General features: G+C 45.9%; 1 protein-coding gene across 1 annotated transcript in view; it reads left to right on the forward strand.

The window, feature by feature from the left end:
• Positions 1–12,754, forward strand: part of LOC143803847 (uncharacterized) — a 147,921-nt gene that overhangs the window by 69,184 nt on the left and 65,983 nt on the right. The window contains exons 32-35 of the mRNA XM_077281612.1: positions 9,161–9,287; positions 10,816–11,831; positions 11,925–12,097; positions 12,289–12,463. Of these exons, the coding sequence (XP_077137727.1) occupies positions 9,161–9,287; positions 10,816–11,831; positions 11,925–12,097; positions 12,289–12,463 (1,491 nt within the window). The remainder of the gene's footprint in view (positions 1–9,160; positions 9,288–10,815; positions 11,832–11,924; positions 12,098–12,288; positions 12,464–12,754) is intronic.

Raw genomic sequence — 12,754 nt, forward strand, 5'->3', positions numbered from 1 at the left:
AACATGATCGTTTAGTCCCCAATTTTTTATTTTCTCAAGGGTAGCAGGAGAAATTGGACCCCAAAAGTTGTTGTCCAATTTGTCCTGAGTACGCTGATACCCCATATGTGGGGGGGAACCACTGTTTGGGCGCATGACAGGGCTCAGAAGGAAAGGAGCGCCCTTTGACATTTTCAAGCTAAAATTGGCTGGAATTGAGATCGGATGTCATGTCGTGTTTGGCGAGCCCCTGATGTGCCTAAACAGTGGAAACCCCCCATAAGTGACCCCATTTTGGAAACTAGACCCCCTAAGGAACTTATCTAGATGTGTGGTGAGCACTTTTATCCCCCAAGTGCTTCACGAAAGTTTATAACGCCCGGGTGAGAAAATAAAAAATCCTATTTTTTCTACAAACATGATCGTTTAGTCCCCAATTTTTTATTTTCTCAAGGGTAGCAGGAAAAATTGGACCCCAAAAGTTGTTGTCCAATTTGTCCTGAGTAGGCTGATACCCCATATGTGGGGGGGAACCACTGTTTGGGCGCATGGCAGGGCTCAGAAGGGTAGGAGCGCCCTTTGACATTTTCAAGCTAAAATTGGCTGGAATTGAGATCGGAGGCCATGTCGTGTTTGGCGAGCCCCTGATGTGCCTAAACAGTGGAAACCCCCCATAAGTGACCCCATTTTGGAAACTAGACCCCCTAAGGAACTTATCTAGATGTGTCGTGAGCACTTTTATCCCCCAAGTGCTTCACGAAAGTTTATAACGCCCGGGTGTGAAAATAAAAAATCCCATTTTTTCGACAAACATGATCGTTTAGTCCCCAATTTTTTATTTTCTCAAGGGTAGCAGGAGAAATTGGACCCCAAAAGTTGTTGTCCATTTTGTCCTGAGTACGCTGATACCCCATATGTGGGGGGGAACCACTGTTTGGGCGCATGGCAGGGCTCAGAAGGAAAGGAGCGCCCTTTGACATTTTCAAGCTAAAATTGGCTGGAATTGAGATCGGATGTCATGTCGTGTTTGGCGAGCCCCTGATGTGCCTAAACAGTGGAAACCCCCCATAAGTAACCCCATTTTGGAAACTAGACCCCCTAGGGAACTTATCTAGATGTGTCGTGAGCACTTTTATCCCCCAAGTGCTTCACGAAAGTTTATAACGCCCGGGCGTGAAAATAAAAAATCCTATTTTTTCCCCACAAAAATGATCTTTCAGTCCCCAATTTTCTATTTTCCCAAGGGTAACAGGAGAAATTGGACCCCAAAAGTTGTTGTCCAATTTGTCCTGGGTACGCTGGTACCACATATGTGGGAGAAAACTACTGTTTGGGCACACTTCGGGGCTCGGAAGGGAAGAAGTGACGTTTTTGGAATGCAGACTTTGATGGAATTGTCTGCGGGCATCATGTTCTATTTGGTGAGCCCCTGATGTGCCTAAACAGTAGAAACCCCCCATAAGTGACCCCATTTTGGAAACTAGACCCCCTAGGGAACTTATCTAGATGTGTCGTGAGCACTTTTATCCCCCAAGTGCTTCACGAAAGTTTATAACGCCCGGGCGTGAAAATAAAAAATCCTATTTTTTCCCCACAAAAATGATCTTTCAGTCCCCAATTTTCTATTTTCCCAAGGGTAACAGGAGAAATTGGACCCCAAAAGTTGTTGTCCAATTTGTCCTGGGTACGCTGGTACCACATATGTGGGAGAAAACTACTGTTTGGGCACACTTCGGGGCTCGGAAGGGAAGAAGTGACGTTTTTGGAATGCAGACTTTGATGGAATTGTCTGCGGGCATCATGTTCTATTTGGTGAGCCCCTGATGTGCCTAAACAGTAGAAACCCCCCATAAGTGACCCCATTTTGGAAACTAGACCCCCTAGGGAACTTATCTAGATGTGTCGTGAGCACTTTTATCCCCCAAGTGCTTCACGAAAGTTTATAACGCCCGGGCGTGAAAATAAAAAATCCTATTTTTTCCCCACAAAAATGATCTTTCAGTCCCCAATTTTCTATTTTCCCAAGGGTAACAGGAGAAATTGGACCCCAAAAGTTGTTGTCCAATTTGTCCTGGGTACGCTGGTACCACATATGTGGGAGAAAACTACTGTTTGGGCACACTTCGGGGCTCGGAAGGGAAGAAGTGACGTTTTTGGAATGCAGACTTTGATGGAATTGTCTGCGGGCATCATGTTCTATTTGGTGAGCCCCTGATGTGCCTAAACAGTAGAAACCCCCCATAAGTGACCCCATTTTGGAAACTAGACCCCCTAGGGAACTTATCTAGATGTGTCGTGAGCACTTTTATCCCCCAAGTGCTTCACGAAAGTTTATAACGCCCGGGCGTGAAAATAAAAAATCCTATTTTTTCCCCACAAAAATGATCTTTCAGTCCCCAATTTTTTATTTTCCCAAGGGTAACAAGAGAAATTGGACCCCAAAAGTTGCTGTCCATTTTGTTCTGAGTACGCTGGTACCCCATATGTGGGAAAAAACTGTTTGGGCACTTCGGGACTCAGAAGGGAAGCAGTGACGATTTGGAATGCAGACTTTGATGGACTGGTTCTGAGGGCGTCATGTTCCGTTTGCAGAGCCCCTGATGTGCCTAAACAGTAAAAAAAACCCACAAGTGACATCATTTTGGAACCTAGACCCCCATGGAACTTACCTCTTTGGAACGAATCTACTGGTTCCTAATTAGTAGTGCATGGAGGTGTGGTACAATTTGAAGCAGTCCTTCATACACAGGCCAGGTTTGTCGGGGCAGGTGTCGCATTGATAGATGGTGTCCTTGCGTACTCCTCGTTTGTAGCACACTCGGCACCTTTTTTGCGGCTTACCTTTTCTACCAGTTGGCGGGACCACCCCCGGAAAATGCTGACCTGGTACAATACGAGCACCCTCAGTTCCGGAAGTACTGGGGCCCGCTCCTTCCCTCGTGCCAAACATCAGGGCCTTAACCACTACCTCCTGGAACTGAAGGTACGTCGTATCGGTGTGGCGTGCACATCGTGACAGCAGGAAAGCGTTAAGCATTGCCATTTGTACGATGTACACCGACAGCTTTTTGTACCACACCTTGGCCTTCCTCAAAGCACTGTACGGTTGGAGGAGTTGATCGGAGAGATCAACGCCCCCCATGTTTTTGTTGTACCCCAGTACACAGTCCGGTTTGCAGACCTGTGTAGAGGTACCCCGTACAGTGCTGAGGGCGCTGCCATCACCGTGTATGGTGGTCAACAGAAGGACATCCCTCTTGTCCTTGTACTTGACCACCAGCAGGTGGTCGCTACATTGGGCTTTGCTCTCACCTTTTCTGAGCATCTGCCCAAGTAGCGTCTTCGGGAGGCCTCTCTGATTTTTGCGGACAGTACCGCAGGCTGCGGTACCTCGCGCAGAGAGGGATTTGTAGAGTGGGATGCTGGAATAAAAGTTATCGGTGTAGAGGTGATAACCTTTATCCAGCAGTGGGTGCACCAAATCCCACACTATTTTCCCACTCACTCCCAAGACAGGGGGACACTCAGGCGGTTCAATCCTGCTGTCCTTCCCTTCGTAAACTCTAAAGCTGTGGGTGTACCCTGAGGTACTCTCACACAGCTTGTAGAGTTTGATTCCGTACCTGGCCCTTTTGCTGGGCAGGTATTGACGGAATCTGAGCCGCCCCTTAAAATGAACCAAGGACTCATCCACACAGATGTCCCTTTTGGGCACGTACACTTCAGCAAACTTTTTGCTGAAGTGTTCGATGACCGGCCGAACTTTGAAGAGACGGTCAAAATTGGGGTCATCTCGTGCGGGACACTGTGCATTATCGGAATAATGCAGGAATTTGTGGATGGCCTCAAAACGCGTCCGAGCCATGACCATTCGGCACACTGGAGTGTTATATAAAATATCCACACTCCAATATTGCCGAAGTTCTGGCTTCTTCACGATCCCCATGTGGAGGACCAGGCCCCAAAACTGCATCATTTCTACTGCGTCTACAGGAGACCAGTTAGAAAATGATGAACCGCGGTTTTGCTCCAAAAATTGCCGAGCGTACAAATTACCATGAGGTTAATAAAATCCTCAGAGAAAAAGACTTTGAAAAAGTCTATTTCTGTGAGGCCGGTGGTGTCAAACCTGATTCCTGATTCTGCCACAAAATCAGGAATCAGTGGCTCGTAATTTTCGGGGGGCGAGGTCCACATGGGGTCCGAAGAAGGGCGCGCTGGTTCATCTTCAGGAGTGGGTGCTGCGTCATCTTCTCTCCTGGGGCGTCTGCGAGGCGGTTCCGCAGGACCCGAGGAGGAAGATGAGGAGGAGGGGGAGGAGGAGGAGGAAGAGGATGAAGAATCTGACGAGTAAAGGAATGTGGGATCCTCTCCCTCGCTATCAGTGTCGGAGGCAAGAAAAGAATATGCCTCCTCTGCTGAATAGCGCTGCTGGGACGAACGGGGCGAACGGGACGAACGGGACGAACGGGACATTTTTTGTGTGAGTATGGTGCTTGGGTGCAATTTATTGGAACTGTGTGTACGTGTGGGGGGGATAGTGTTTGGTGCAAACTTCTGAAAAGTAAAAGCTAAAAGAAAAAAAGCAAATAGGGAAAAAAACTACCTGTGAAAGGAAAAGTCTAAAACAGCAGGCCCTAGCTCTGATAAGTGAACTGCGTCACTTATCAAAGTTCGGCGCCTGCTGGGTGTGTGAATGGGGATGTGGAAAAAACGCCAGGCACGAGAGCTCTGATAAGTGAACCGAGTCACTTATCAAAGTTCGGCGGCGGCGGCGGCTGGGTGCGCGGACGGGGATGTGGGAAAAAAAAAGAAACGAAAAACACGAAACGAAAGGCACGGGTTCAGACGCAGCGGCGGGGTGCGCGCAAGGGGATGTGGAAAAAAAAAAAAAGAAACGAAAGGCACGGGTTCAGACGCAGCGGCGGGGTGCGCGCAAGGGGATGTGGAAAAAAAAAAAAAGAAACGAAAGGCACGGGTTCAGACGCAGCGGCGGGGTGCGCGCAAGGGGATGTGGAAAAAAAAAACACGAAACGAAAGGCACGGGTTCAGACGCAGCGGCGGGGTGCGTGGACGGGGATGTGGAGGAGAAAAGTGAGCACGAGTGTTGATCGGTGAACTGCGTCACCAATCAACGCTCGGCGGCACTAAGGGGGGTGAAAAAGAAAAGAGCACGAGTGTTGATCGGTGAACTGCGTCACCAATCAACGCTCGGCGGCTGCTAAATTTGGGCACGGACGGACGTGGCGCAGTGAGGGTGGAGGGGGAAGTGGGGATGGGGGTAAGGGGGGATGGGGGGGGTAAGGGGGGATGGGGGGGGTAAGAAAGATCGGGCCGGGATCGGGGTATCAACACTTACGGTTGTAGTCTGTCTTCTTTCTTCTGTTTTCTTTCTTCTGTCTTCTTTCTTTTGTTTTTTAGCGAGAATTATGGTGTCACAGGCTACTGTGGCACCACAAGTCTCAGCACAGGAGGGGGATCTGACAGCGTGACCGCTCTGCGGGAACCCTCACCAAGTGTGAGGATTCCTGAAGAGCGGTCAGACAGGTCAGGGACAGGTGAGACAGGTCACAGAGCGGTCACACACCGCTGCTGTGACCTGTGATTGGTGGGATCGATGATCACATCGATCCCACCAATCAGGGGAGGCCCTGGTGACGCCGGTGTTGCTAGGCACCAGCCTATGATCGGAGCTCACAGCTCCGATCATAGGCAGGTCACCGGCAGGTCACCAGTAGGTGACCGGCAGGTGACCGGTAGGTCACCCCCAGGTCACCATCAGGGCACAGCGCGGGCACACCGCTGCTGTGCCCTCTATCCGGAGGTGGCAGGGAGATGAGGCAGGGCCCAGGCAGTTATATTCAAGCAGGGCACAGCGCGGTAACACCGCCGCTGTGCCCCGCCATTGGCGCGATCGATGTGATCGTCGATCGCGCCAATGCGGCGGGTCTGTGCCCTGATTGACGCGATCGACGATCACATCGATCGCGCCAATCAGCTGCAGGATCCGGACCGATGAGGAGGCAGGGCAGGGCAGAGGGGGCGCCGGTCCAGGCAGGGCACAGCGCGGTAATACCGCCGCTGTGCCCTGCGATTGGCGCGATCGATGTGATCGTCGATCGCGCCAATCCGGGGGGTTTTGGTCGGTGCCTGGCGTTGCCAGGCACCGGCCCCAGGATCGAGTACATCGGTACTCGATCCTAGCCTGGGACCTCACTGTTTCAGCCAATCTGATTGGCTGAAACAGTGAGAAAGGCTGTGATTCGCTGTTCAGAATTGAACAGCCAATCACAGCGATCGGGAGGCCGGGGGGGCGGCGCCATACCCCGAAATGCCGAGGCCATCTTCCCCCAGGTGAGATGGCGTCGGAATTTTAATGCGATCACCGCGACTTAAGTCGCGGTGTCGCATTAAAGGGCATGACGTACTATCCCGTCGGCGGTCATGGGGGCCCACCCCACCTCGACGGGATAGTACGTCGGATGTCAGGAAGGGGTTAATGACCGGGCCAATTTTTACAATTCTGACCACTGTCCCTTTATGAGGTTATAACTCTGGAACGCTTCAACGGATCTTGGCGATTCTGACATTATTTTCTCATGACATATTGTACTTCATGATAGTGGTAAAATTTCTTCGATATAACTAGGGTTTATTTGTGAAAAAAATGAATATTTGGCGAAAATTTTGAAAATTTTGCAATTTTCCAACTTTTAATTTTTATGCCCTTAAATCACAGACATATGTCACACAAAATACTTAATAAGTAACATTTTCCACATGTCTACTTTACATCAGCACAATTTTGGAACCAAAATTTTTTTTTGTTAGGAAGTTATAAGGGTTAAAAGTTGACCAGAAATTTCTCATTTTTACAACACCATTTTTTTTTAGGGACCACATCTCATTTGAAGTCATTTTGAGGGGTCTATATGATAGAAAATACCCAAGTGTGACACCATTCTAAAAACTGCACCCCTCAAGGTACTCAAAACCACTTTCAAGAAGTTTATTAACCCTTCAGGTGTTTCACAGGAATTTTTGGAATGTTTAAATAAAAATGAACATTTAACTTTTTTTCACACAAAATTTATTTCAGATCCAATTTGTTTTATTTTACCAAGGGTAACAGGAGAAAATGGACCCCAAAAGTTGTTGTACAATTTGTCCTGAGTACGCTGATACCCCATATGTGGGGGTAACCACTCTTTGGGCACATGGCAGAGCTCGGAAGGAAAGGAGCGCCATTTGACTTTTCAATGCAAAATTGACTGGAATTGAGATGGGACGCCATGTTGCATTTGGAGAGCCCCTGATGTGCCTAAAGGTACCTTCACACTAAGCGACGCTGCAGCGATACAGACAACGATGCCGATCGCTGCAGCGTCGCTGTGTGGTTGCTGGAGAGCTGTCACACAGACCGCTCTCCAGCGACCAACGATGCCGAGGTCCCCGGGTAACCAGGGTAAACATCGGGTTGCTAAGCGCAGGGCCGCGCTTAGTAACCCGATGTTTACCCTGGTTACCAGCGTAAAAATGTAAAAAAACAAACAGTACATACTCACCTTCGCATCCACCGGCGTCCGCGTCCTGCACTGTGTGAGCGCCGGCCCTAACAGCAGAGCGGTGACGTCACCGCTGTGCTGTGCTTTCACTTTACGGCCGGCGCTCAGTCAGTGCAGGAAGTGGACGCCGGGGGACGTGAGTACGCTGATACCCCATATGTGGGGGGGAACCACTGTTTGGGCGCATGACAGAGCTCGGAAGGGAAGGAGCACTGTTTTACTTTTTCAATGCAGAATTGGCTGGAATTGAGATCGGATGCCATGTCCCGTTTGGAGGGCCCCAGATGTGCCTAAACAGTGGAAACCCCCCAATTATAACTGATACCCTAATCCAAACACACCCCTAACCCTAATCCCAACGGTAACCCTAACCACACCTCTAACCCAGACACACCCCTAACCCCAATCCCAACCGTAAATGTAATCCAAACCCTAAGCCTAACTTTAGCCCCAACCCTAACTGTAGCCTTAACCCTAGCCGTAACCCTAGCCCTAACCCTAGCAATAACCCTAGCCCTAACCCTAACCCTAGCCCTAACCCTAGCCCTAACCCTAGCCCTAACCCTAGCAATAACCCTAGCCCTAACCCTAGCCCTAGCCCTAACCCTAACCCTAACCCTAACCCTAACCCTAGCCCTAACCCTAACCCTAATGGGAAAATGGAAATAAATACATTTTTTATTTTTTTTTATTTTTCCCTAACTAAGGGGGTGATGAAGGGGGGTTTGATTTACTTTTATAGCGGGTTATTTAGCGGATTTTTATGATTGGCAGCCGTCACACACTGAAAGACGCTTTTTATTGCAAAAAATATTTTTTGCGTTAACACATTTTGAGAGCTATAATTTTTCCATATTTGAGTCCACAGAGTCATGTGATCATGTTTGATCGTGGTGTGCCGGGGGTTAATGTGCCGGAGGCTCCCCGTGAGCGAGGCCGATCACGTATGACGGACTATCCCGTCGGTGGTCATACGGGCCCACCCCACCTCGACGGGATAGTACGTCATATGTCAGAAAGGGGTTAAAAAAATGTTTTTGTAAATTTTGTTGCAAAAATGAGAAATCACTGGTCAAATTTAATCCTTTCAACTTCCTAACAAAAAAAAAATTTGTTTCCAAAATAGTGCTGATGTAAAGTAGACATGTGGGAAATGTTATTTATTAACTATTTTGTGTGACATGTCTCTCTGATTTAAGGGCATAAAAATTCAAAGTTTGAAAATTGCAAAATTTTAAAAATTTTCGCCATATTTCCGTTTTTCATAAATAAACGCAAGTAATGTCAAAGAAATGTTACCACTAACATGAAGTACTATATGTCATGAAAAAACAATCTCAGAATAAGCAGGATCTGTTAAAGCATTCCAGAGTTATAACCTCATAAAGTAACAGTGGTCAGAATTGTAAAAATTGGGCCGGTCATTAAGCACCAAATTGGCTCTGTTACTAAGGGGTTAAATTACCTCCTATTGGCTTGCATGTAGCTGATCGCCAGGCAATTAACGGCCACAGTTGGCCCATCTTTATAGGCTCTTTGTCTTAAAATTCTGTTCATTAGTTATTTATAAATATTATTGATGTATTACCAATTCTATTCACATTCTGTTTTTACAGCATGCCATTGTGAATACCATGGTAAAATGTATCAATACAATGATGTTATTTACAACACCACTGATGGCCTTGGAGGCTGTATGAGCGCGATCTGCAGGGAAAATGGAACCATTTACAGGGATATTCATGATAACTGCCATGATACTACAACAACCCCCTTTACATTTTCATCAACGCAATCCTCTACCCCTACTACAGGTACAGTACTAGATCCTGAAAGAATGTATTAAAGTGTATTCCTTTAAATATCCACATTTTTTAATGAACACTGACGTTCTATGAAACTGATTAACATAATTATGCCAAATTATATAGGAACATACCAATCTTTATGCATAATAAACTGGTCTCACAAAGCCAGTGGCGGGCATAGCAAACAGATAGCAGGTTTGTTTTTTGTTTTTTATGAGACCAAGTTTTCTTGGAAATAATATATTTGTATTACAATAGTGTAGATCTATCTATCTCTTTCTCCTTGCCTTTTATTTGATTTTTATATTAACCTACACATTTTCAAGTGTAATTTATGCCTTTTTGTCTATAGGGACAACAACTGTGAGTACAATATGTGTTGAAGAAGTCTGCAAATGGTCAGAGTGGATAGATGCCAGTTATCCTACAGAAGGAAACTCTAGTGGAGATTTTGAAACCTATGCTGATATAACAAAGAAGGGATTTTCTATATGTAGTCATCCACAAGACATTCAGTGCAGAGCTGAGAGGTTCCCTGACACACCATTAGCAGAACTTGAACAAGTTGTTCAGTGCAATGTGTCATTTGGACTAATTTGTGAGAACGATCAACAGCAACCTCCTATCTGCTATAATTATGAAATCAGAGTTATGTGTTGTGGCTTTGAAAAGTGTAATCCTACAACAACACCATCTACAACCACAGTGACAACTTCCTCTCCAACAACCCCTGAAACAACCACTACTACTACTACTACTACTACTACTACTACAGCTACGTCAGTGCCACCAACTACAACAGAAACCACAACTGCAACCATTACCACACCTACTACAACAACACCAACTACTACCGCTGCTACTACTCCAGTGCCACCAACTACAACAGAAACCACAACAACCACCACACCTACTACTACAACAACCCCAACTACTACAACTGCTCCAGTGCCTCCAACTACAACCACTACCACACCTACTACAACACCACCAACTACTACCACTACTACTACTCCAGTGCCTCCAACTACAACAGAAACCACAGCTACAACCACCATCACATCTACTACTACAACAACGCCAACTACTGCCACTACTACAACTACTCCAGAGCCACCAACTACAACAGAAACCACAACAACTACCACCCCTACTACTACAACAACCCCAACTACTACTACAACTACTACAGAGCCTCCAACTACAACCACTACCACACCTACTACTACAAAACCAACTACTACCACTACTACTACTCCAGTGCCACCAACTACAACAGAAACCACAACAACCACCACACCTACTACTACAACAACCCCAACTACTACAACCACTCTAGTGCATCCAACTACAACCACTACCACACCTACTACTACACCACCAACTACTACCACTACTACTACTCCAGTGCCACCAACTACAACAGAAACCACAACAACCACCACACCTAGTAATACAACAACCCCAACTACTACAACTACTCCAGTGCCTCCAACTACAACAGAAACCACAACTACAACCACCATCACATCAACTACTACAACAACGCCAACTACTACCACTACTACAACTACTCCAGAGCCACCAACTACAACAGAAACCACAACAACCACCACACCTACTACTACAACAACCCCAACTACTACTACAACTACTACAGAGCCTCCAACTACATCCACTACCACACCAACTACTCCAAAACCAACTACTACCACTACTACTACTCCAGTACCACCAACTACAACAGAAACCACAACAACCACCACACCTACTACTACAACAACCCCAACTACTACAACTACTCCAGTGCCTCCAACTACAACCACTACCACACCTACTACACCACCAACTACTACCACTACTACTCCAGTGCCACCAACTACAACAGAAACCACAACAACCACCACACCTACTACTACAACATCCCCAACTACTACAACTATTCCAGTGCCTCCAACTACAACAGAAACCACAACTACAACCACCATCACATCAACTACTACAACAACGCCAACTACTACCACTACTACAGCTACTCCAGAGCCACCAACTACAACAGAAACCACAACAACCACCACACCTACTACTACAACAACCCCAACTACTACAACTACTCCAGTGCCTCCAACTACAACCACTACCACACCTACTACTACACCACCAATTACTCCCACTACTCCCACTCCAGTGCCTCCAACCACAACAGAAACCACAACTACAGCAACCACCACACCAACAACACCAACTACTACCACTCCAGTGCCACCAACTACAACAGAAACTACGACCTCTACCACACCGACTACTACAACAACACCTACTACTACAACTACTCCAGTGCCAACAACTAAAACAGAAATCACAACTATAACCACCACAATGGAAACAACTACAACAAAACCTCCAACAACAACTGAGACTCCACCGACACAGACTACAAAATGCTTCTGCCTTGTTGAAAGCAACCACTTTTTACCAGGTAAGTGTGATTTTTTATTGCTTTTATTGATTCAACATATTGATAAGTATGTTCTTAACACTTAGTTCGTTCTCTTTTTAATAATTTTTTTAGGTGAAATCATCTATAACAAGACTGACGCAGAAGGGTGCTACTTCTATGCAAAGTGTAATAACGAGTGTGAAGCTGAAAGACACACAGGACCTTGTATAGTTACAACCACTGTAAAATCCACCACACCCACTGTACCTACAACAACATCAGAATCAGACTGCCCACCTAAGAAGGTAACAATGTTAACATAACTAATATCAGCTGTTTTATATGGACTTGACTAATTGAAGACAACAACTTCAAGAGTCCTTTACATTTTGGGGGGTAGAATTATTGACACCATTTTGTATTAATTTGGCCTAATTGAATGAAACGGAACTAATTTTTAAAATTTTTCTGTTTCATTGCATTTTACATTATCTAGCTTAATGAAACATGGATGATTAATAACTGTACAAAGGCCACATGTCAAGGAAATAATGTTGTTACCCTCGAGCCAGTGACTTGTCCGGAAAAAAAGAAACTGTCCTGTGCTAATGGATTCCCCGCTGTGGAAAAGATAAGCGAAGATGGATGTTGTTCATATTATGAATGCGAATGTGAGTTTTGCAAAACGCTCATTTTCCATTCAAGTAATAATAATGATAAGAAAAATTCATAAGATGCTGTTTACGCGAGCAATCTAGGCTCTTTGAAGTGAACCATAATTGCAATGTTAGATCTGCTAATTATTTTTCTAATAACCGAACATCAAAATAGTAAAAGGCTCAATGAAAACCCAAAATACCTGGTGAGAGGAGTTTAAGGTTAGTACTAATGAGGTTGGGCCAATTAGATTATATTATGTTTTTCTTTAAAGATTTTTTTTATCAGACATAAATGTTCAATGA

Source organism: Ranitomeya variabilis, chromosome 2 (genome assembly GCF_051348905.1).
Source record: "Ranitomeya variabilis isolate aRanVar5 chromosome 2, aRanVar5.hap1, whole genome shotgun sequence".
Lineage (NCBI taxonomy): Eukaryota > Metazoa > Chordata > Amphibia > Anura > Dendrobatidae > Ranitomeya > Ranitomeya variabilis.